General features: G+C 41.5%; 1 protein-coding gene across 2 annotated transcripts; it reads right to left on the reverse strand.

Annotated features, from left to right (window-relative positions):
* Positions 1-7,111: 7,111 nt before the first annotated feature.
* Positions 7,112-22,530, reverse strand: LOC120065157 (ETS domain-containing protein Elk-4-like). 2 transcript variants are annotated; one of them, XM_039015931.1, is made up of 6 exons: positions 22,025-22,530; positions 15,033-15,247; positions 12,956-13,669; positions 12,550-12,798; positions 11,775-11,900; positions 7,112-10,815 (listed from the first exon to the last, which is right to left on the reverse strand). In XM_039015931.1, the coding sequence occupies exons 2-6, from the start codon at positions 15,237-15,239 to the stop codon at positions 10,717-10,719; spliced, it is 1,395 nt and encodes a 464-aa protein (XP_038871859.1). In that variant the 5' UTR covers positions 15,240-15,247; positions 22,025-22,530; the 3' UTR covers positions 7,112-10,716. The 2 variants fall into 2 exon arrangements, with proteins under 2 accessions (XP_038871859.1, XP_038871860.1); XM_039015932.1 differs by lacking the exon at positions 12,550-12,798.
* Positions 22,531-22,986: the final 456 nt, after the last annotated feature.

Raw genomic sequence — 22,986 nt, forward strand, 5'->3', positions numbered from 1 at the left:
GTGCACACATTCGATGCACAACAGCACACCATACAATACCAGTAAAATTATACAGAACATAATTCGGACAAAATAAAAGACATACCTGCACACGAAGAGACAACACACATTATGTTAACCCTTGGCGCAGTCACAGCTCTCAGGCACCTGTGCGAGCACATGGACACTCACTCAAACACTGTCCCAAGTACTCACAAGTTACAATAGATACCCTAGTTAGCGAGCTTTGTGAAACTTGTTAACATAAATCTTTTTATTATCCACATTGTAACAAACTTATGGTTGCATAACAGTACATTGTGTAACATTATGACGGTTTTATATTAAACAATTTCGGAGCCAAGGACAACATACCTTGCTAGCCGAAGGTCAGGCAAAAGAGAACAATAAGGGGGTCCAGAAATACAGATAACCCGCGATGGGCCAAACCAAAATATACAAAATTTTTACAATCACATGTATGTACAATATTGATATGAAAAAGTGTTTGTATACCAAATAAAAACATTAGCTATGCAGCTGTAATTAAATAAAAAAAATACACTGAATTATTATTATCAAATTATTAACATCCCCTCTTGACCTGGCCTATTTGAATTGGTCCTTGTGTGCAACTTGGTGCGTAATCTAGGGGAACAACATCACACTGCTACATAGGCTTACTCTGGCATGACGTTTTGAATTCCATATAAAGTGCCTTTGGAAAGTATTCAGACCCAATGACCTTTTCCACATTTTGTTACAATACAGCCTTATTTTAAAATGGATTAAATAAAATTTTAAAAACTCTGCAATTTACACACAATACCCCATAATGAAAAAGCGAAAATAATTTTTTGAAATGTTTGCAAATTTATAAAAAATAAAGAACAGAAATACCTTATTTACATAAGTATTCAGACCCTTTGCTATGAGACTCGAAATTGAGCTCAGGTGCATCCTGTTTCCATTGCTCATCCTTGAGATTCTTCTACAACTTGATTGGAGTCCACCTGTGGTAAATTCAATTGATTGGACATGATTTGGAAAGGCACACACCTGTCTATATAAGGTCCTACAGTTGACAGTGCATGTCAGAGTAAAAACCAAGCCATGAGGTCGAAGGAATTGTCTGTAGAGCTCCAAGACAGCATTGTGTCGAGGCACAGATCTGGGGAAGGGTACCAAAAAATGTCTGCAGCATTGAAGGTCCCCAAGAACACAGTGGCCTCCATCATTCTTAAATGGAAGAAGTTTGGAACTACCAAAACTCTTCCTAGAGCTGGCCGCCCGGCCAAACTGAGCAATCGGGGGAGAAGGGCCTTGGTCAGGGAGGTGACCAAGAACCCAATGGTCACTCTGACAGAGCTCTAGATTTCCTCTGTAGAGATGGGATAACTTTCCAGAAGGACAAGCATCTCTGTAGCACTCCACCAATCAGGCCTTTATGGTAGAGTGGCCAGACGGTAGATATTCGTCAGTAAAAGGCACATGACAACTAGCTTGGATTTAGCCAAAAGGCACCTAAAGATTCTCAGACCGTGTGAAACAAGATTCTCTGGTCTGATGAAACCAAGATTGAACTCTTTGGCCTGAATGCCAAGTGTCATGTCTGGAGGAAACCTGGAGGAAACATCCCTACGGTGAACTATGGTGATGGCAGCATCATGCTGAGGCAGGAACTGGGAGACTAGTCAGGATCGAGGCAAAGATGAACAGAGCAAAGAGATCCTTGATGAAAACCTGCCCCAGAGTGCTCAGGACCTCTGATTGGGGCGACGGTTCACTTTCCAACAGGACAACAAACCTAAGCACACAGCACACAGCCAAGACAAAGCAGGAGTGGCTGAATGTTCTTGAGTGGCCTAGCCAGAGCCCGGACTTGAACCCTATCTAACAGCTTTGGAGAAACCTGAAAATAGCTGTGCAGCAACGCTCCCCATCCAACCTGACAAAGCTTGAGAGGATCTGCAGAGAATAATGTGAGAAACTCCCCAAATACAGGTGTGCCAAGCTTGTAGCGTCATACGCAAGACGACTCCAGGATGTAATTGCTGCCAAAGGTGCTTCAACAAAGTACTGAGTAAAGGGTGTGAATAGTTATGTAAATGTGACATTTCTGTTTTTATTTTAATAAACTTGCAAACATTTCTTAAAACCTGTTTTTACTTTGTCGTTGTTGGGTATTGTTTGTAGATGACGAAAAACAACAATTTAATCAATTTTAGAATAAGGCTGTAAGTCCCTGCAAGCTCCTACATGTCATCTCTAGTTGACATCTTTGCTAACAGGTATTGTGTCAATTTAAAACTTGCACAAGACAGTTCACAGAATTGTTCATTTAAAGAAATGTATGCAATGTATTAATTACTACATTTAACTAACATTAGATAGATTAGATCCAGAGATTCTTACCTTTTCCCCGACTCGGCAGTCTCATCCAGATCATCATGGCATTTAGTTCTTTATGATAGCCACATTAGCAGCTAATTAGCATTTCATTTTGGGGGGGGGGGGGGGGGGGGGGGGTGTAAATACAGGCAAATATATTCATAAAAGCCACCTTGTCCTAGAGAGATTTACATGGTAATCCAAATGTCACGCCACGAAACATGAAACACAGCCCTTTAAGTGTTTCTAAAATGCCCTATGAGAAAAATTTAAGGTGGAAAAACGATTGGAACCATTTTCCTGTTTGACCGCTAGGTTATGGTTATGATTCATACTGTGATACTCTATAAGTTGCATGGACTCACTCTTTGTGCAATAATAGTGTTTAACATGACTTTTGAATGACTACCTCATCTCTTTACCTCACACTTACAATTATCTGTAAGGTCCCTCAGTCAAGCAGTGAATTTCAAACACAGATTCAACCACAAAGACCAGGGGGGTTTTCCAGTGCTTCGCAAAGAAGGGCACCTATTGGTAGATGGGAAAAAATGCAGACATTGAATAACCCTTTGAGCATGGTGAAGTTATAAATTATACCTTGGATGGTGTATCAATACACCCAGTCACTACAAAGATACAGGTGTCCTTACTAGGGGGCGGCAGGTAGCCTATGGGGCGGCAGGTAGCCTTGGGGTTAGAGCGTTGGGCTGACAAGGTAAAAATTAGTCGTTCTGCCCTTGAACAAGGCAGTTAACCCCCTGTTCCCCGGTAGACCATCATTGTAAATAAGAATTTGTTCTTAACTGACTTGCCTAGTTAAATAAAGGTTAAATAAAAAATAAAATACTAACTCAGTTGCCGGAGAGAAAGGAAACAGCTAAGGGATTTCACCATGGGGCCAATGGTGACTTTAAACCAGTCACAGAGTTTAATGGCTGTGATAGGAGAAAACTGAGGAAGGATCAACAACATTGTAGTTACTCCACAATACTAGCCTATTTGACGGAGTGAAAAGAAGGAAGCCTGTGCAGAATAAAAATATTCCAAAACATGCATCCTGTTTGCTACAAGACACTAAAGTAATACTGCAAAAAACGTGCCAAAGCATTTCACTTTGTCTTGAATACAAAGGGCAAATCCAATACAACACATTACTGACTACCACTCTTCCTATTTTCAAGCATTGTGGTGGCTGCATCATGTTGCCAAGTCAACCAGCAGTTCTCTCAGCTCCTGTTTTTCCCAGTCTTTTTCTCATCCTCCTGGTTTTGACTCTTGCCTGTCCTGACTGAGTCCGCCTGCCTGACCACTCTGCCTGCCCTTGATCTCGCGCCTGCCTGTCTGAGACCAGCCACATGGACAGCCGATGAACCTGAGGAGTATTTCTGTCTGTATTAAAGCCCTGTTGTGGCCTATGCCCTTCCAAGGCCCACCCATGGCTGCGCCCCTGCCCAGTCACGTGAAATCCTTAGATTAGGGACTAATTAATTTGATTAAATTGACTGATTTCTTTATATGAACTGTAACTCAGTAAAATCGTTGAATGTTGAGTTTATATTTTTGTTCAGTATATACACTGCTCAAAAAAATAAAGGGAACACTTAAACAACACAATGTAACTCCAAGTCAATCACACTTCTGTGAAATCAAACTGTCCACTTAGGAAGCAACACTGATTGACAATAAATTTCACATGCTGTTGTGCAAATGGAATAGACAAAAGGTGGAAATTATAGGCAATTAGCAAGACACCCCCAATAAAGGAGTGATTCCGCAGGTGGTGACCAGACCACTTCTCAGTTCCTATGCTTCCTGGCTGATGTTTTGGTCACTTTTGAATGCTGGCGGTGCTCTCACTCTAGTGGTAGCATGAGACGGAGTCTACAACCCACACAAGTGGCTCAGGTAGTGCAGCTCATCCTGGATGGCACATCAATGCGAGCTGTGGCAAGAAGGTTTGCTGTGTCTGTCAGCGTAGTGTCCAGAGCATGGAGGCGCTACCAGGAGACAGGCCAGTACATCAGGAGACGTGGAGGAGGCCGTAGGAGGGCAACAACCCAGCAGCAGGACCGCTACCTCTGCCTTTGTGCAAGGAGGAGCACTGCCAGAGCCCTGCAAAATGACCTCCAGCAGGCCACAAATGTGCATGTGTCAGCATATGGTCTCACAAGGGCTCTGAGGATCTCATCTCGGTACCTAATGGCAGTCAGGCTACCTCTGGCGAGCACATGGAGAGCTGTGCGGCCCCACAAAGAAATCCCACCCCACACCATGACTGACCCACCGCCAAACCGGTCATGCTGGAGGATGTTGCAGGCAGCAGAACGTTCTCCACGGCGTCTCCAGACTCTGTCACGTCTGTCACATGTGCTCAGTGTGAACCTGCTTTCATCTGTGAAGAGCACAGGGCGCCAGTGGCGAATTTGCCAATCTTGGTGTTCTCTGGCAAATGCCAAACGTCCTGCACGGTGTTGGGCTGTAAGCACAACCCCCACCTGTGGACGTCGGGCCCTCATACCACCCTCATGGAGTCTGTTTCTGACCGTTTGAGCAGACACGTGCACATTTGTGGCCTGCTGGAGGTCATTTTGCAGGGCTCTGGCAGTGCTCCTCCTTGCACAAAGGCGGAGGTAGCGGTCCTGCTGCTGGGTTGTTGCCCTCCCTGCCCCAATCACTATTGTTTCTGGGGCAGGGCTCCCATAGCTAGCTCTGTTACCTCCCACCAAAAGAATTAGACTAACTGGTTTTAATAGTTTTTGTTGCAGAGGCCATTGCACCTGTCTGGGAAGTATAACCACTGGTCTTTTTGACTCAAACGATTCAGTGTAAAACCCAACTTAAGTAAACCTCCCCAACCTGTTTGTGGGCAGCAGTGTGGGAGTTATGTAATATGTAGGTTAGGGTTTTTTCATCCCTTGATGATTCTTCCTGTACAGTTATGCATTTTAATTCAGTCAACCCACAAGCACAAGAAAATGGTACATTTGGTTGATAGCCTAATTTTTGTATTTGACAAGGCAACATTAAACATGTCACCCCCCTAGGTGGTACGGACGGACAAACGGAGACCGATCCACAGTCCACAATATATATATTTTTACACACATTTAACCCCTTACTTTGTTGGCACAATACCTCCATACTTCCATTTGTTTGTATGGGTTGCCTTTAGATTCTAGATTCTCATGACACTCTTGGGGGTCCTAGAGCAGAACACAATCGTATTCGTGAGTCTCCCCTTTCTATAGAGTTGTCAACAGTGTGTAGGCCAAACTGTTCAGACACAACATACGTTTTCGTCTGACAAACACCTTCCACCGCAGATGCGGGAGCCCGACATAGGCGGAGGAGGTGGATTGAGACGCAGCCCATGCAACAAAAAAATATATCTTTAGCTTAAACTGACAGATTTTGATGAGGATTTTTTAAAATATGTTACGGGTGAGCCAATAGACAATGATTTTAAACTGCAAAAGCACCGGTTTTATAATTGAATTGTGATTCAAGGAAAAACTTGGTTTAATTCTTTAGAGTCAAAGGCGTTGGAGGAGGGGGGGGGGGGGTAAGCTGACATATGGCATTGTTTTAAAATGGTCATACTATGGATCATTTTCCTATTAGATTTTTAATTTCAGGACACCTTAAGGTATCAAAAAAATATTTTAAAAATTCGGATAAAATATTGATTTCGGCCATTACTACTAAAGCCCATAGAAACGCATTGAATAACACATTCATAAATGGTAAAAGGGACAGTGAAAAAATACATTATAAGAAACAAGGCTTTGAAGTGTCCCGTCTTAAATCTAGGAAATATTTTTATTACTCAGGAAATAAATATTTTTCTTATTTAACCCCTTTTTTGGGGTAGGCACAAAACTACCTTCATACATTATTTTTTTTACAGGTACGGGTTACCTTCAGACGAGTCCCGTGACACTTGTGGGGGTCCTAGAGCAAAACGGAGAACACCATCGTGTTCGTGAGAATCTTCCCTTTCCACAGTGTAGGTCAAACCCTTCAGACACTAGACGTTTATGTGAGAAGACCGATTTTCAGGATGTCTCATGGTCTGACAAAAACCAGTCTAGCTCTGCCACCTTTCACCTCAGATGTGGATGTGTCACACTGGCGGATGCGATGGATTGAGACGTGTCCAATGCAACAACAAAAAACATCTCTCTCTAGCTTGACAGATTTTGATGGGGATTTTTTTGTCATGTAACTTAGATTGATGAACAGGTGCATCAAACAACTCTAGGGGGTTTAATGTAAAATACTATTTTTTCTGAAATATGCACTAGGTGTAATGTTTTGTGCAACAGGGTCTAATGAATGAAACATGAATCAAAATCCTTAATATGGCTACGTATTCAGAGGTTGTCTTTATCAGAACTATAGTTATGTATATAGAACTCTGTTTCTGACTACTGTATCAAGTTAATAAATCTAACTCTTTAGTTTAGAGGAAATACACATCTGTTATAAGGCCAAACTAAACATAGGGACTCTGCTTCATTTAAAGTCATGCCTCTTAGACACACTTCCTTAGAATATAAACATTTAAGATTTAATCCTTAGATTTGCATTATAAAGTACTTTGTGCATAGTTGTGCTGTTGATTGGGAAATAGAAATGTACACAATATTCATTTACAGCTATAATTAGATCAATATAGCTTTTTGAAAGAACACTGGGGAAAAAGTCTAATTTGAAACAGAAAAGCGATGCTGTAAAATCTCATACAGGCACCCCATTGTTCTAAATGCCAACATTAAGACACACACCTACACAGACAATATTAACAATATCAAAATACTTAAAGACATGGATTTAAGTTTCACTCCTTAAGGCTTCGATGCTCAAATAGTCAATGCCATTAGTCCAACAATGAGTATAGAAAACCGTGTAAAAACCAAAGACATCACCATTAAAAAACAGACTATAGAACAGCATGGAGCCTCGCATCTGGTCATGTAACAAAACCACAGATTACAATTCAGATTGTTAGGGTGATAGGGGAGGGGTAAACGGAATTCATTGAAAATACATGTCAGCTGAAGTTCACATCACTATTTTCTCTGTCATATGATTGTATCTGACACCTCATAAGCAGATAACAGACACAAAGAGAGGGAAAGAAGAGAGGGATTAAGACAGGTTTGAAGGTGTACTGATAAATCATATACATGTGTACTGTACATGTTTTAGCTCGTGCAAAATCGAGTTTAGCAGAATCTCCCTAGAAATTATTTGTGGTACATTAAAAGCTCATGTTCCTCATTCACAGGACTTGCAAATGTGGGTGACGATATTCCATACTTAAAATGACTGTCATTCAAATCATAATACCTATGCAAACCTGTTCTAAAACATGGATCATACAAACCAAAATGTAAATGTTATGTCACATTACAACGTCATGAGAATACGTGAAAAAAAACGCTATTGTGACAGGCTTTGTGAACACCCTGTGTCTGACAGTAGCCTGCTTCTGCCTTCAACCGTGCCACATCATTGCCCTTTCTAAACAGTCTTGACAGGGTGACATGTTTGCAACACAGAAACAGACTGGCACCACCCAGGCTATTCACTGGCCATGTCATGGCAAGGGTCGTTTTACACACAAGGGTCATTTTACCCACACCTGGGAGAGGAAACAGCCGAAAAGAGCCGACTTTACAGACGAGTAAAGGACCGGTAGAAATCTATAATACTTACATTATGTAGTCTATTACTTTATCAATTCACGTTATAAACCAAATACTGTTAGTGCTCTGTAGAAGCTGAGGTTTGCTCCCAGGGAGAGCGTATAGGCACCGAAGACCAGGGCAGAGGGAGTAGGATAGGGTGGAGAGGAGGGATGGTTGTTCCTCCTCTTCATGTTTGGCTTGGGCTTGGGGGTTAAGGCACCACATTAGAATGGCTAAGTCTTATGGAGCAATGCTGCAGGTTAGAGTGACAATATGCCATCCAACACTAGCGCCAGCGAAAGTACTCCTCACTTATCAATTCTATATTCGGAATCAAGATGTGATTTTGCTTCACACATTTAATGTTTTTCTTATGGCTTTATATTAACAGAAGTGCATAGCCTTAGGGTTAGTTTAGGGTGAGGATCATTATTTGCTCAATCTCCACAAGGTTAGTGGCTATTTGTCAAAGGAGGTGATAATAATGGTCCATTGTACTACCTGAGGCCACAGGTTGGTTTAGATTTCCTTTGTAGGTTAGGAATATGGTTAAGGCTAGGTTTAAGGTTGGGACAAAGGTAATGGTTATGGCTTCTCATAAATGTACCGAGGTATAGGGGCTTTTTCACACAAATTCAAGCATTACCAACACATATGCCCATTTGTCTCTGGTATAAATGGTGGGTGCGAGGTGTTTTGGTTTTGTTCTGATGTGGCCTCCCTACTAGTCTAAGTGAGGGCGTTACAGTAAGGACTTCATCTGTTATGGCAACAGTTACACACTTCCGAGAGCAGGGGCATGTTTCTGACAGACCTCACACTGCTTCATATATAATAGCATGTAGAAGAGGGGATTGAGGTTTGGGATTGATGTGAGGGTAAAGTTTCAGATGAGGGTTATGGTCAGGGTAGAGTTGGTGTTGGCAAGCAGAGAAGCCAGTTGAAGCATTTCCCATCTGAGGTGGTCTCCAACGTTTAACAAATGAAACATGTCACGAGCTACAAATTATTTTCTAGCTTTCAAATATATACATTATTCTTCTCTCCTCTACAGATACTTAGTGTACAAGAGAAAGTAGTGCACTGTTTTCTGTCAATATACCTGGTAAAATAATGGTTAATAAAAACTAAGGAGGGCCCTATAAAAATAAAATAAAAATCCCCAAATTTGGTTTAATATTTTCCCAAATTCTGTTTTCTCCGTTTTATTTTTCCTGGTTTTAGATTTTTTAGTTTGTCACTCTCAAAAATTACTATTGTTCACAGAGAAACAACCAAACTGGATGTTCTGAATCAATGTCAATGCTTAAAAAGAACAAACATTTAGATTTGAGTGAAATTCCTCTTTTTTAATATTTAATTGCGCATCTAGTGTGCCGTCTAATGTACCGGTCTAGCGATGGTTCTGTAGTGCTGCTGCTCATTTCACGCAGTTTGCAAATAATAAATAATCGCTACAAATTACTTACTTATTTATGATATACTCCTGCCAGGTAAGCCCATTTTGCAGTTAGCATTTAATTGAGAAGGTTTTGGGGAAAGTATTTCTGTCAACCCACAAGACGGTTATCACATGAACTGCCTACTAGTCATTCCGAGTCTTTTCTGTGAGCCAGATCATTTGGCGCCGTTCCCCTGAAATAGCCGTTAATTTGGCTCCCAAACGGCTCTTTGCTCTGTAATGCTTAGAAATTGACTTAAAACCATGAAAGAAAAGTCAATCACTAATTTAAATCCTAAAACGTTGCCTATCATTATGTCAGATTGTGACAAAATTATTAGATGGCCTTAATGACGCTCTCTCCGCACTTATATTGTTCCTGCACTGAGGAATTACCATCTTCATAGAATGTTTTTATAATTTATCTTCAGATAATCGATGTCTGGAACTCAAAAGCAATAGTAAAAGTATGCAAATCAGGGAGCCAAATGAAGTGATGGGTTCGCGAATGACCCGTCACTAGTGGCTACACACAGAGTAAGACAAACGCCCGCACTACACAGACAGAAAGGGGCAATATTGCTGGAAATTCATTGGCAGATATTGTGTTAGGTTTGGCTTTTTAAGCCAATAGTGGCTAACCAGGGGTGGGATAATGTCAATGTTGCGTTGGTTAGATAGTAGCTGGGAGCTTGCAGTGTCCAATACTTGTGAGATTTGTTTATGACAGTTTGCAGTGAAACACGTGAAAATTGCATGTACTTTCAGAATTGTTTGGCGAGCTACTCATAGGTGGTCTGCGAGTTACTGGTATCTCGTGATTGACCTGTTGGAGACCCCTGGTTTAAAACATACAACAAATAGCAGGAACATTACCCATGAAAACATCTAAAAACTAAGTTGGAATTGACAACACAGCATCAAACAGAATAAGGTTCACATAAAAATAAAAAAAATCTGTAATACCATTGGTCTAAAGAACGGAGACACAATTGCCTGTTCCAGGTACAGATGCACATTTGTGACTGCTCAGCATCCAATCCGTGAACTTTGCAGCACCTGTTACTATGGCAATTCCTAAAAAGTCTGGCTAAGCCCTCTTTAGGGGAGTTGTGAACCACCGCGTCTTGTGTCTGTTTGGGGTGTGTGGGGGAGCTGAAGTAGGGCCTCAGTGTCTGGGTGCTCCACAGGTTCCAAGGATAAGGTCTCTTATGTCTTATGAGGGTCTGGGGTGAGGGGTCCAGGGGTGTTGGTCCCATCCAGGCTGTGTGTGGGGATATGGAAATGAGGGGTGAGCACCGAGGGGAACTGGAAGAGAACACATAAGAGAACACATGAGAACACAGAACTGCTTCAAATGGGTCATAAAGAGCAGAATTTGGGTCCATAGAATAGAGGACAGAAACAGACGACACAGTAAGGAGTAGAAACACAGGGTGTTTCTCAATATGCATACTACCGTGCTCCACACTCATGCTCAGAGTTCGTTCTCCGAGGACGCTAGAGTGTGGAGAATGCATAAAAAATTACATTTTGAGAAGCACTCCCCTGCTACTGCATTACCTTTGACCAATACAGACAAAGCAACTACATAAAGTAAATGCAAGCATGTAACTTCATAATTATCAGCCACCTATATGTGAAAAGTATTAATCTAGCCAGTCAGCTAGTTTTACATGTAAAAAACAACCTAAAACTAATGTAATGAAGAGGTAATGTAGATGGCCAACGTTAGCTACCAATTCTTTATCAGTTAGCCTGCGGTCTACGCACACTACAGTGGCTATTCTAGGCAGTTAAACATTTCATAATTAACACAATACGTATTTATTTTTAACGTATCAAGGCAACACGAGATGTGATTGGGCAACTTTTCATTCCAGTCTGAGGTAATTTTCTCACTTCAGCTCAAAACCAGCAGCCATTGTTTTCAAGAAATATTGAGTAGTTTTTTTACTTGGCTCGTCATATTACACCAACAATCCTGGGAATATTTCAATTGAAGCTTGAATCGATTAATACTGAGAAATTTGTACAAACGAAGTATGCATCTGCGAACAACCATCCATGTTCCGTTTCATATACTTTGATTTGGACTCTGATTACCGTTTCATGCTCAAAGCACACTAGTATGCATATCGAACTGACAGAGAGGACAAGGACAGAAAGAGGGATAAGAGAAAGACTGAAGTGCAGTGGAGATTGGAGGGTTCCCTGAGAGAGGGATGAGTGAGGATAGAGTAATGAGAGTGGGGGTGTGTTCTGACCTGGAACAGGGTGTGTGCGCCCTGCTGGCGCCGGGTGGCAGGGCTGAGGGGAGCCACCGGGCTGAGCGTGCTCCAGAAGTGGATGTTAGACAAAAGGGGACTGGGGGTCAGCAACAGAGTGGGTGTCTGTAAATACACACACACAAAACACACAAGGAGCTAGTCAGCAATAGATTTGGACACATAAGTAGTCATTTGGGAATATCTCAAATGATGGCACAAAATTGTTCTCAAAACTAGAATTCCAGCTTTAAGTGCAAGTAGTCGTGCAGACTTGATAAAGACCAGAAGAGAAAAGATGTGCTCTTCTGTATCCATAATGGAGGCTTTGAGGGTTTCCCAGCAGCCCAAGGAAAAGTCAACCCAGAGGAGAAGCTGGCCTGGGGCTGGTTCAAACAGCGCTGTCTCATGACCACATTAACATATACGTTAAACCATAGAGGTAGAATCTGAGAGAATAATGAGACCATTGTCAGGTCCTGCTGATCTAATCTTATGATCACAACAGGAACACATTGTCATGTGGTCAAACAGTCAACATGTCATGGTACCTCTGTTCAGACTGGTAGAAGGGGTGTTCAATAAAACTACAAAATTGCTGCCATCTGCTGGGGGAAAACTAGCAATGAAATGTGTTGACATTTCACTTAGCCTTGTCCCTAATTGTAAATGTGTCTTCTCCTAATCAAGAACACATCTCAAACAATAATTCTGAGTGAGTGTGGAGTGTATAAGATTGCGTAAAAATGAATGTGTGTGTGTGCGTGTGTCTCACCTGTAGCAATGCAGGTGTGAGAGAGGCGGTGGGAAGGGAGGGGCTGTAGAGGTTCATAGGTGAGAGGTCAGAGGTGGTGACCACCAGTGTAGGAGTGGACAGCTCCAGGACTTTAGGAGGCTTGCGGGCCTTGCCCCCTGTGATATGGCCACTCACACACAACGGAGATAAACTCATCTCCCTATTCCCCCCCTTGTCCCTGTTCTCTACACACACCTCACCACCTGACACTTGGCCAAAACTCTGCACCTGAGAGATGGGGGCGGGGGGGAAGCAGTTGAATCACAGAAAGCAAAAACATGAATGCTAAATCCATCTTCATGTTTAGTAATCTGCGACTCTGTGGACTGGACGGAGATGGTCTCCATGTCGCAGTAGGTTTTGTGTGCATGTGTGTTTTCCTTACCCCCTGTATCTGCGTCTCTGTGGGCTGGGAGGAGATGGACTCGATGTCGCTGTCAATCACCAGCTCCTGGGTGGAGTCAGGCACCGTGATGGGGGAGGGGCTCCGAATGGGCAACTCTGATAGGCTGAAACTATTCAGGATTCGAAGACTCGAGGATTCCATGGGCTTGGCTTGCTCAAACGCACACACAGCCTGAGGCAGGAGGACAGAGTGTGTCATCACGACATCGCCCATGGGAGGGCACAATGGCGGATTAGGTGTTTCTATTGTAATCGGAGGGCTTCTCTTGGGAGGGGTGGTCCCGAACTTGATAACTGACGGCGACAGCATTGGCTGCTGAGAGGGCGGGTCTTGAGCCTGGGTATTGGACTTCCTGTCGGCCATCTTGTCTGCAGGGTTCTCCATCTTAATGGACTTGAAGAGCTGGCGTCCATTTTGCAGCGAGGTGAGGGTGAAGGAGGTGTACAGGCCAGAGTGGATGTAGTCATTACGGTTGGATGGCTTAGTACTGGACCCCTGTGTCGCTGTCATACCTCCACCCCTGTCCCCACCTTCACCATCTCGAGAGTTGTTGTCGCCCCTCTCGGACAGGGGCAGGCTACCCCCTGCACCCCCCTCCCCTTCCGGCCGAGCAGAGGCATCCCCTTTTAGGATGTCTGGGTAGGAGACGAAACGGTACACAAACTTCTGCCCGTTCACCTTTTTAATGATGTTCTAGAAGAGAGAGTAGGGGAGAGCGAGAAATGTTAAGCTATGTGGAAAAATAGGCACAGAAGACAGACACTCTACACTCCCTTTCCTCCCCTCCCCCTCTCTCTCTCTTCCAAAAACAACCGACAGAGTAACTACTGTGTGGGACTGTTCCATTCTTTCTGTCTGTACCAAGCTAAATACAGCTCACCACCCCACCCACTGACAGAGGCAGGCTGTCTTTAGGCCAAACCACAGGCAGAGTGGACAAGACACACAGCGACATATGAACCCAGCAGTACTCTGGGTGGTGTGGTGACATCACAGGATGGCAAAACAGAAACTTCCCTGCCCATAGCTCTACCCAGCCCAGCATTAAACTAAACCCTGCACTCATTTTCAACAGGTCTCATCAAGGGGCCCCTTGTCAAAGTTAATGCATTGTGTGGGAGTGTAAGTTCGAGTGTATGTACCTTGTCATAGTATCTCAGTATTCTGCTGAGTTTGTTGTAATTCATGCTGTGTGTCTGTGTGTGTGTGTGTGGGGGGCCCTCTAAAATCTGTGATGCAGAGAACGCGGACGAGATCACGTAATCTAGACATTAAAACAGGATTCAACAATATAAAAAATGTACTTATTTGAAAATGTATTGACTTGCCCAAGATTATCATAGGACATGAACAAAATGCATCAGTGATTCTTATTTTCCTTCAACTTTCTGAAGAGGCAACAATGTGTGAATCCCGTCTGTGTGCTCGTTTGTGTATTCTGGTAGATGGGAAGGCTTTTCAAAAAACCTTCGCAATTAAATGTTAACTACAAAGTAGCCTATGCCTACCTGGCAGAATGATATCAGGATTATTTTCATCATTCCAGAGGGTATTTGTTTAGCAAACTATGCAATCACATAAATGTGCACTACATAAAACAGCGCTAACCAAACAAGGCTCTTACATTTTTGTCATTTAGCAGACACTTATCCAGAGCGACTTACAGTAGTGGGTTCATACATTTTCATACTGGTCCTCCATGGGAATCAAACTCACAACCCTGGCGTTGCAAGCACCATGCTCTACCAAGTGAGCCAAGGACACTGTGTGCACTTGCTGGTGTGCACTTGAATCTTAGATTTTTCCCAGACCTCAAAAGTGGTCTGCTGATGTGGTTAAAGCATTGTTGTGGACTTAGAACATCCAATTGAAATGTTTCTACTAAAAACTGTGATCTTGAGAGCAAAAACCTGAAAACATGTTGGACAAATCAGAAACCTTGAAAAACAAAAAAGGAGAAAACAGAATTTGTGAAAAAACTAAATGGAATTAGAAAAAAAAAAGTATAGATCTTATAGGGGTCTATACATGCGTGCGTGTGTGTGTGTGTGTGTACCTTGTCGTAGTAGTATCTTAGGGCTCTGCTGAGCTTGTCGTAGTTCATACTGGGTTTGTTCTTCCGGGTGCCCCACAGCTTGGCCACCTCCTCTGCCTGCAGCAGCTTGAACTCGCCCTCCTCATTGGTCCAGCAGATCAGCTGATCATTGGTGGGGTCCAATAGGAGCTGGAGAAGGAACTGCCACAGGGTCACGGAGCTGTCCATGCTACCCGCTACAGAGAGAGAGAAAGGGGATGAAGATGACAGACCAGACATGCAGTGTCACCAAAAGGCAGTTATTGGTGATTCCATGGTAAAGTCAACCTGAGCATGTAAAAATAAAGTTACATTTCCAAATGAAACCACATTCCAAATTATCATTAATGTTTATATGTTGGAGTTCAGGCTTTATTTGACCAATTAAAGCAGGAATTGCATGATTTCTTTATATTACAGTGTAGGAGGTCAACTCTCAAATAAGGCTTTTAGTCATTCATATTTCATTGCAATTAGAAAGGGCTCACAGAGCTTGTTTTTCCACTCACACCTGTCCCCCAGTGTTAATGAGGAAGATGAGATGTTAATGAAGCAATACAGAGCAAATTGAGTGTCTTGAGTTTTGTTTGCATGTTCTACAGTCTTGTAAATATAGGGGGAGTGACTGGGACAGTTTTGTAAAACATACACCTTACATCAGATTATTTAAACTTTCTCTGTAAAGCTAACTTTCATTAAGATTTTATATGGTCAACAAATGGGTCCTTTCTTTTCATTGTCAATACCCTTTTTCAGCATGATGAAATCCGTAACATTGATAAGTTGTGAATGTGATGGATATTGATTTATCAAATCGTAGCTTCACAGACTTGTGCATTCACCAGATTTTATATGCTTGTTCCGAGATGTATCCCGTAGACTTTTACTGAAGCAATTGTTGATATCTTGAAAATTGGGTTCAAGCTAAGAATATCTTGGAAAATATATGCTGAAATGCATTTCTCATATATGGCAGTAGTGGTTTTTGGATAATATGTGAATAGTTTCAAATGAAAGCCCTCCAAAATATACTGACTTCATCCAGTGTCCAGAAAAGTAGATTGGCAGCATAGGCACATGCATATGGTCTCACTTGCATATTTTGTTACAATGTTTCAGAAAAATTGTAATTACCCCAAAATATGATATTTTTGTGTCTACATTCAACTGGTAGGGGCTGATATTTATGAATAGCGAGGGAGAAAAATACATTTTAGGGTGTGGTACCTGGTCTTGTATACACTTTTTTATGTAACCTTTATTTAACTAGGCGAGTCAGTTAAGAACAAATTCTTATTTACAATGACGGCCTAGGAACAGTGGGTTAGCTGCCTTGTTCAGGGGCAGAACGACCGATTTTTACCTTGTCAGCTCGGGGATTCAATCTAGCAACCTTTCGGTTACTAGTCCAACGCTCTAACCACCTGCCTCACGAGGAGCCCGCCTGTTACGCGAATGCAGTAAGAAGCCAAGATAAGTTGCTAGCTAGCATTAAACGTATCTTATAAAAAACAAACAATCAATCATAATCACTAGTTATAACTACACATGGTTGATGATATTACTAGTTTATCTAGCGTGTCCTGCGTTGCATATAATCGATGCAGTGCGCATTCGCGAAAAAGGACTGTCGTTGCGCCAACGTGTACCTAACCATAAACATCAATGCCTTTCTTAAAATCAATACACAGAAGTATATATTTTTAAACCTGCATATTTAAGCTAACAGAAATCCAGGTTAGCAGGCAATATTAACCAGGTGAAATGTCACTTCTCTTGCGTTCATTGCACGCAGAGTCAGGGTATATGCAACAGTTTGGGCTGCCTGGCTCATTGCAAACTAATTTGCCAGAATTTTACGTAATTATGACATAACATTGAAGGTTGTGCAATATAACAGGAATATTTAGACTGATGGATGCCACCCGTTAGATAAAATACGAAACGGTTCCATATTTCACTGAAAGAATAAATGTTTTGTTTTCGAGATGATAGTTTCCGTATTCGACCATATTAATGACCTAAGGCTCGTATTTCTGTGTGTTATTATGTTATAATTAAGTCTATGACTTGATAGAGCAGTCTGACTGAGCGATGGTGGGCACCAGCAGGCTCGTAAGCATTCATTCAAAGAGCACTTTCGTGCGTTTTGCCAACAGCTCTGCTGTTTATGAATTCAAGCCTATCAACTCCCGAGATTAGGCTGGTGTAACCGATGTGAAATGGCTAGCTAGTTAGCGGGGTGCGCGCTAATAGCGTTTCAAACGTCACTCGCTCTGAGACTTGGAGTAGTTGTTCCCCTTGCTCTGCATGGGTAACGCTGCTTCGAGGGTGGCTGTTGTCGATGTGTCCCTGGCTCGAGCCCAGGTAGCGGTGAGGAGAGGGATGGAAGCTATACTGTTACACTGGCAATACTAAAGTGCCTATAAGAACATCCAATAGTCAAAGGTATATGAAATACAAATGGTATAGACAGAAATAGTCCTATAATTCCTATAATAACTACAACCTAAAACTTCTTACCTGGGAATATTGAAAACTCATTTTAAAAGGAACCACCAGCTTTCATATGTTCTGAGCAAGGAACTTAAACGTTAGCTTTCTTACATGGCACATATTGCACTTTTACTTTCTTCTCCAACACTTTGTTTTTGCATTATTTAAATTGATTTTATTGATGTATTATATTAAGTTAAAATAAGTGTTCATTCAGTATTGTTGTAATTGTCATTATTACGAATACATTTATAAAAAAAAAATTTTTTTTTTTTTTTTTTTAAACGGCCGATTAATCGGTATCGGCGTTGAAAAATCAAAATCGGTCGACCTCTAATACAGTGTATTTGGAAAGTATTTAGACCCCTTCCCTTTTTCCACATTTTGTTACGTTACAGCCTTATTCTAAAATGGATTTTAATTTTGTTTTTAAAAAGCTTGTAGCGTCATACCCAAGAAGAATCAAGGCTGTAATCGCTGCCAAAGGTGCTTCACAAGGTACTTTGTAAAGGGTCTGAATATTTATGTAAATGTAATATTTACAACATTTCTAAAAAACAGTGTTTGCTTTGTCATTATAGGGTATTGTGTGTAGATTGATGAGGGGGGGACACGATTTAATACATTTTAGAATAAGACAAAATGTAAAATGTGAAAAAAGGGGGTCTGAATATTTTCCGAATGCACTGTACACCTCAGACTTTTACTTATATGTTCAATCTCCCCAAAAAGTGTGTTTATGTCATGAAACATCCATAACGCTTTTTATTTTCTTTATTTCTTCAACATGCCACCATTGAAAAAAAAGTCTGCTTTTTGGGGTACACACTCCCCCCACGGGGTACCATAGACACACACATACGTTTAATTTTGCCTATATTTTGTTTGTTCATTCTGTGAGACATTAAAGTTGTGATTTTGCATGCAATTGTTATGTCCATAACACTTGAATCACCCTTATCAAACTGGTTAACTGCTCCTACTCATAGCCTTGTAAAGTCCCTCATTCAGAATCTACAGCCTCAGTCAACAAGCCTAGAGAATCTGCCCTTTTCTGCACTCAACAATGCAAAAGCAACAACAACAAAAAGTCTGGCACCAAGGCTATCAGATGTTAATGTCATTTGCAGCATTTGCTAATCTTGATCACCTAATAATGAGTTACTGTTTGGAATTCAAGGTGATTTGATGATCAGTGATTCTGCCCAGCCCAGCTCCTTGGTCAGGCATATCATCTTGAATGTCCTTAAAAACAGTGTTTTTAAATTGAATCAGTCATGAAGAAAACATGTTTTAAACACCTTTTCACCTGTTCTTTAGAAATGCTGTACATTCATTCATAAGGCTTTGAGAGAGACAGAAACATTATATTTCTGAATTGTAAAGCTGCAGGGGACATCGGTGTTGTTTGGACTTCTCTAAAGGGGAACTAGAGGGGGTGCAGCGGGAAAGCAGCCTTTCATACAACTCTGAATAACTCCATCACGCACCACTTCATGGACAACAACAAAGGAGCAGGGAGCTTCGTGCTGTATAACTCAGCTGTGAACTCGGCAGTGAGAGAACACACACAGAGGGGCTCAGAGGAGAGCTCTACTGTATGAGCCTGGCGTATGGAGGAAATAAGGCGGATTCTACTCCCCAGTCCAGGCCCATTAAATGGCTAGGTGGAGCCCACACCTATCCTGTCCCTTCAGATATTTAAATACAACAAGGATAGGGCCATAAACAGGACTTGGGTTGTTTTCAAACTGAGGAACAGCATTCGTTTTTAAAAATACAAAAAAGTGAATAGGCTAGTAAAGCTAAAAACTGATTTTGGTTGGTTGATTATGAATGCTAAACAAGACAGTTACACTAAATGTATCATAAACAACATACACATCAAAGCTATTAAGCACTACATATGTGCTCCTTCCCCTAAACAATATTATACTGAGATTGGGCCTGACACCATTTTAAAATCTCAATTTAAATAAGTTTGCCTGCCTTAGATTTTTGTATTTTCTGCCATTCAATCTTCAATAGCTCTTATACAAAGCATGCCATGACTATGAAAATTATATATTCTGAATCAGGCGAGGATGGACAAAATCCACTTGTTTTTTTGTGGCTCTTAATCTTCAATAGTTTATATAATTTAAATAACACCATTTTTAAAAACGTAAAACGTAATTCATTCTAAATGGATATCTAAAACACACTCCATACTGAAATCAAATATATTTGGGTCAGTATCAATGCGTGACGTCACGTCCGTAAAACAACCTGCACACGCATCTCTCCAAGCTGACAATGGGAGGTGTCACAACTGGCCTATGAGGACAACCTTGGGTAAGATCATTTCTTACCTTAACATGAAAGTAGCCTAGACTATCCCTTTATGGTTTATTGTTATAGATCATTTTTAGGTGGAGTGAACTACACCTGCTGAAATTTTGCATGAAAGGAGAGTGTAATATGGGTGGTGCATTACAGAGATGAGCTGCTGTTAGAGCTGAGCGATTACACAGAAGTTTTTTTTTTATCCCTCGATTATTAAACAACTAATTGACCGACGTAGGTTCAATTGCTTGAATTCAATTTAGTAGGCATGACAAATGTATTATAAAAATGTCAGTTATATAATCAAAATCAATAAATAAAGCATGTTTTGGGGCTCATTCTGTAGTCATGGCACGCTTTGTGTAAAAGCTATTGAAGATTGAAAGCACCCAAATCCTAAAAATAAACAAACACAAAAATAATTATATTTGTCCATCCTCCCCGATTGAGAACTTTAATGGTCATGGCACGCTTTGTCTAAGAGTTACTGAAGATTGGGGGCTTTCAAACAAATCCTAAAAGAAAATTAATCAAATAAGATGGAAGCCACTCCTCAGTAAAAGGCACGACAGCCAGCTTCGAGTTTACCAAAAGGCACTTAAAGGACTCTGAGCATGAGAAACATGGTTCTCTGGTCTGATGAAACCAGGATTGAACTATTTGGCCTGAATGCCAAGCATCAAGTCTGGAGGAAATATGGCACCATCCCTACGGTGAAGCGTGGTGGCAGCAACATGCTATTGGGATGTTTTTCAGCAGCAGTGACTGGGAGACTAGTCAGGATCAAGTGAAAGATTAACGGAGTACTGATGAAAACCTGCTCCAGAGCGCTCAGGACCTCAGACTGGGTCGAAGGTTCACCTTCCAACAAGATGACAACCCTAAGCATATAGCCAACACAATGCAGGAGTGTCTTCAGGACGAGTCTCAAAGTCCTTCAGTGGCCCAGCTAGAGGCTGGATAGAACATCTCTGGAGAGACCTGAAAATAGCTGTGCACCGACACTCCCCATCCAACTTGACAGAGCTTGATGAGCTGGAGAGAAGAATGGGCAAAAACTCCCCAAAGACAGGTGTGCCAAGCTTGTAGCATCATACTCAAGGCTGTAATCACTGCCAAAGGTGCTTCAATAAAGTACTGAGCAAAGGTTCTGAATACTTATATAAATGTGATTTCAGTTTATTTTAAATAGTTTTGCAAAAATGTCAACCTGTGTTCGCTTTGTCATTATGGGCTATTGTGTGTAGATTGAGGGGAATCAATTTTAGAATAAGGCTAACGTAACAATGTGGAATAAGTCATGGGGTCTGAATACTTTCCGAATGCACTATCATTATCATAATGGCATTCTTTGCATAAGTTATTGATGATTAGAAATCGGAATATTTACCGAGTATCTAATAGAAAACGAATTGTACCTCGGTTTGATGTGGTACATCTGACTGCTTGCTCTCTGCATAGGTTTATGGGGCAAGAAGGCCTGATAGGGTTGTGTACTGAACACTGCCTACCTAATGCTTGTGCGTCTAAGAGGCTTAGATAAGTAAATCTGCCTTGACTCATCCAGGCCAGCTGGGACACACCCCCTACTCACAATCTGACCGTGTAAAAGGGGTCAAAACGGGACCAACTGGCTCTCAGTGCGGCCGCCAAGAGACAAGATTATTTATATATAAATATATATATGATTAGAGTTTATCCGACTATGTAACGACACAGCACTCACACACAGCTAGGACCCACAGAGAAGAGTGAGATGTCACTTGCAATATGTTAGTGGTGTTTTAGTTTGTCCACCAAAACAATATAATACCGTATAACAAATCACTAAAATACGGTGTTAATGTGATAGTTGACATTGCTTTTGTTAGTAACTAAATTAACTATCTTGAAATTCAGACAGCTAGCTGTTGGCTACAACATGGCCATTTCGCTAACGTTAGTAGTTAACCAACGCTAATTTAGCTAGCTGCACGAAAACCACCACTTGTTAGCTAGCCTAACGCTGAGATTGGATGTAACAATGCATTTACCGATATTGCAATTAGCTAGCTAGCATTTATTGTCATACCCTTTGTCACCAAGCTAGCTGGTTTACAGTATTGTAACTAGCGAACTACGCAAGCGTTAGTTACGGTACGTTGGTAGCTTACCTTGCTAGTATAGCTCGCTTAAAATATGAGCCGTCCAGAAGTGTCGATAAAAGTCCCAAAACATGACAGAAAATGAGCTTGCTATGTTCAGCAAGCCGAGTAGCAAATGGGTAACTACGTCATTTCAGTAAAAACTATAAATTGCCGTATACGTTTATGGCAATAAAAATACAGTGCGAATATTTAAGAACAGGAAATTAAAACCATGCTGTGATCACTTCCTTTTTTTTGTTTGCGTTCCATAAACGCATTGTTTTTTGTCACCGCCGACTGCTACTGTGGTTTGAAGTGTCGTCGCGCCAACCAATTTTACTTTCAGCTAGTTACATTTGTCTTCCTGTCTTGACAAAAATTATATATATTAAACGATGCTGCAAGCTAAAATAAGTTCGCTGTCGACCCACAATCATATTGTGTAGGCCTGTAATGTAATTTCGCAAGTTACAATTTAAAAGGCAGGTTTGCTAAGAAATAAGCAACTCGCTATTGTCATGCTTCTGAATCTCGTCTCGCATGAAGCATTGGTGCGTAGGAGACGTGGAGTGAGAAATTTTGCGGCAACCACCCACCGCTGACGGCTATTCTAAAACAACTGGAAACATATTTAGTGCTTCTAGAATGTGTTGTCTGCCAATATGTTTTTTCCAGGTGTAAATATGCGTTATGTCACATTCTGCTTTTGACACTACTGTTCAGAGCAGAGATGGGTCAAAATAAAATCGGGCCAACCTGCTCAACAAATACCCCATCTGACCACTCTGTAGCAGCCTTGCACAACATTTACATTTGTTTGATCAGGTTTTCAAAGGGCAAAGCATGTCCAGAGACAGAGTAACCAGTGTCTACTGTCGAGATGGATTGTAGGTTGCCTCTATAGATCATGCTCAGAAACCTATGGATCTCCTTTCCTTATCCTTATGAAAGAACAGCCTTTTCTGTACAGTGGAGGCATCTGGTGTGTG

This window comes from Salvelinus namaycush, chromosome 20, assembly GCF_016432855.1.
Source record: "Salvelinus namaycush isolate Seneca chromosome 20, SaNama_1.0, whole genome shotgun sequence".
NCBI lineage: Eukaryota > Metazoa > Chordata > Actinopteri > Salmoniformes > Salmonidae > Salvelinus > Salvelinus namaycush.

Excerpts from the sequence above, each read along its gene's own strand:
- LOC120065157 (XM_039015931.1), bottom strand. The coding sequence starts at position 15,239 with ATGGACAGCTCCGTGACCCTGTGGCAGTTCCTTCTCCAGCTCCTATTG. Across the intron at positions 11,901-12,549 it reads TCACACCTGCATTGCTACAG|ACACCCACTCTGTTGCTGAC; the intron begins GTGAGACACACG and ends GTGTATTTACAG. Across the intron at positions 10,816-11,774 it reads GCGCACACACCCTGTTCCAG|TTCCCCTCGGTGCTCACCCC; the intron begins GTCAGAACACAC and ends GTTCTCTTCCAG.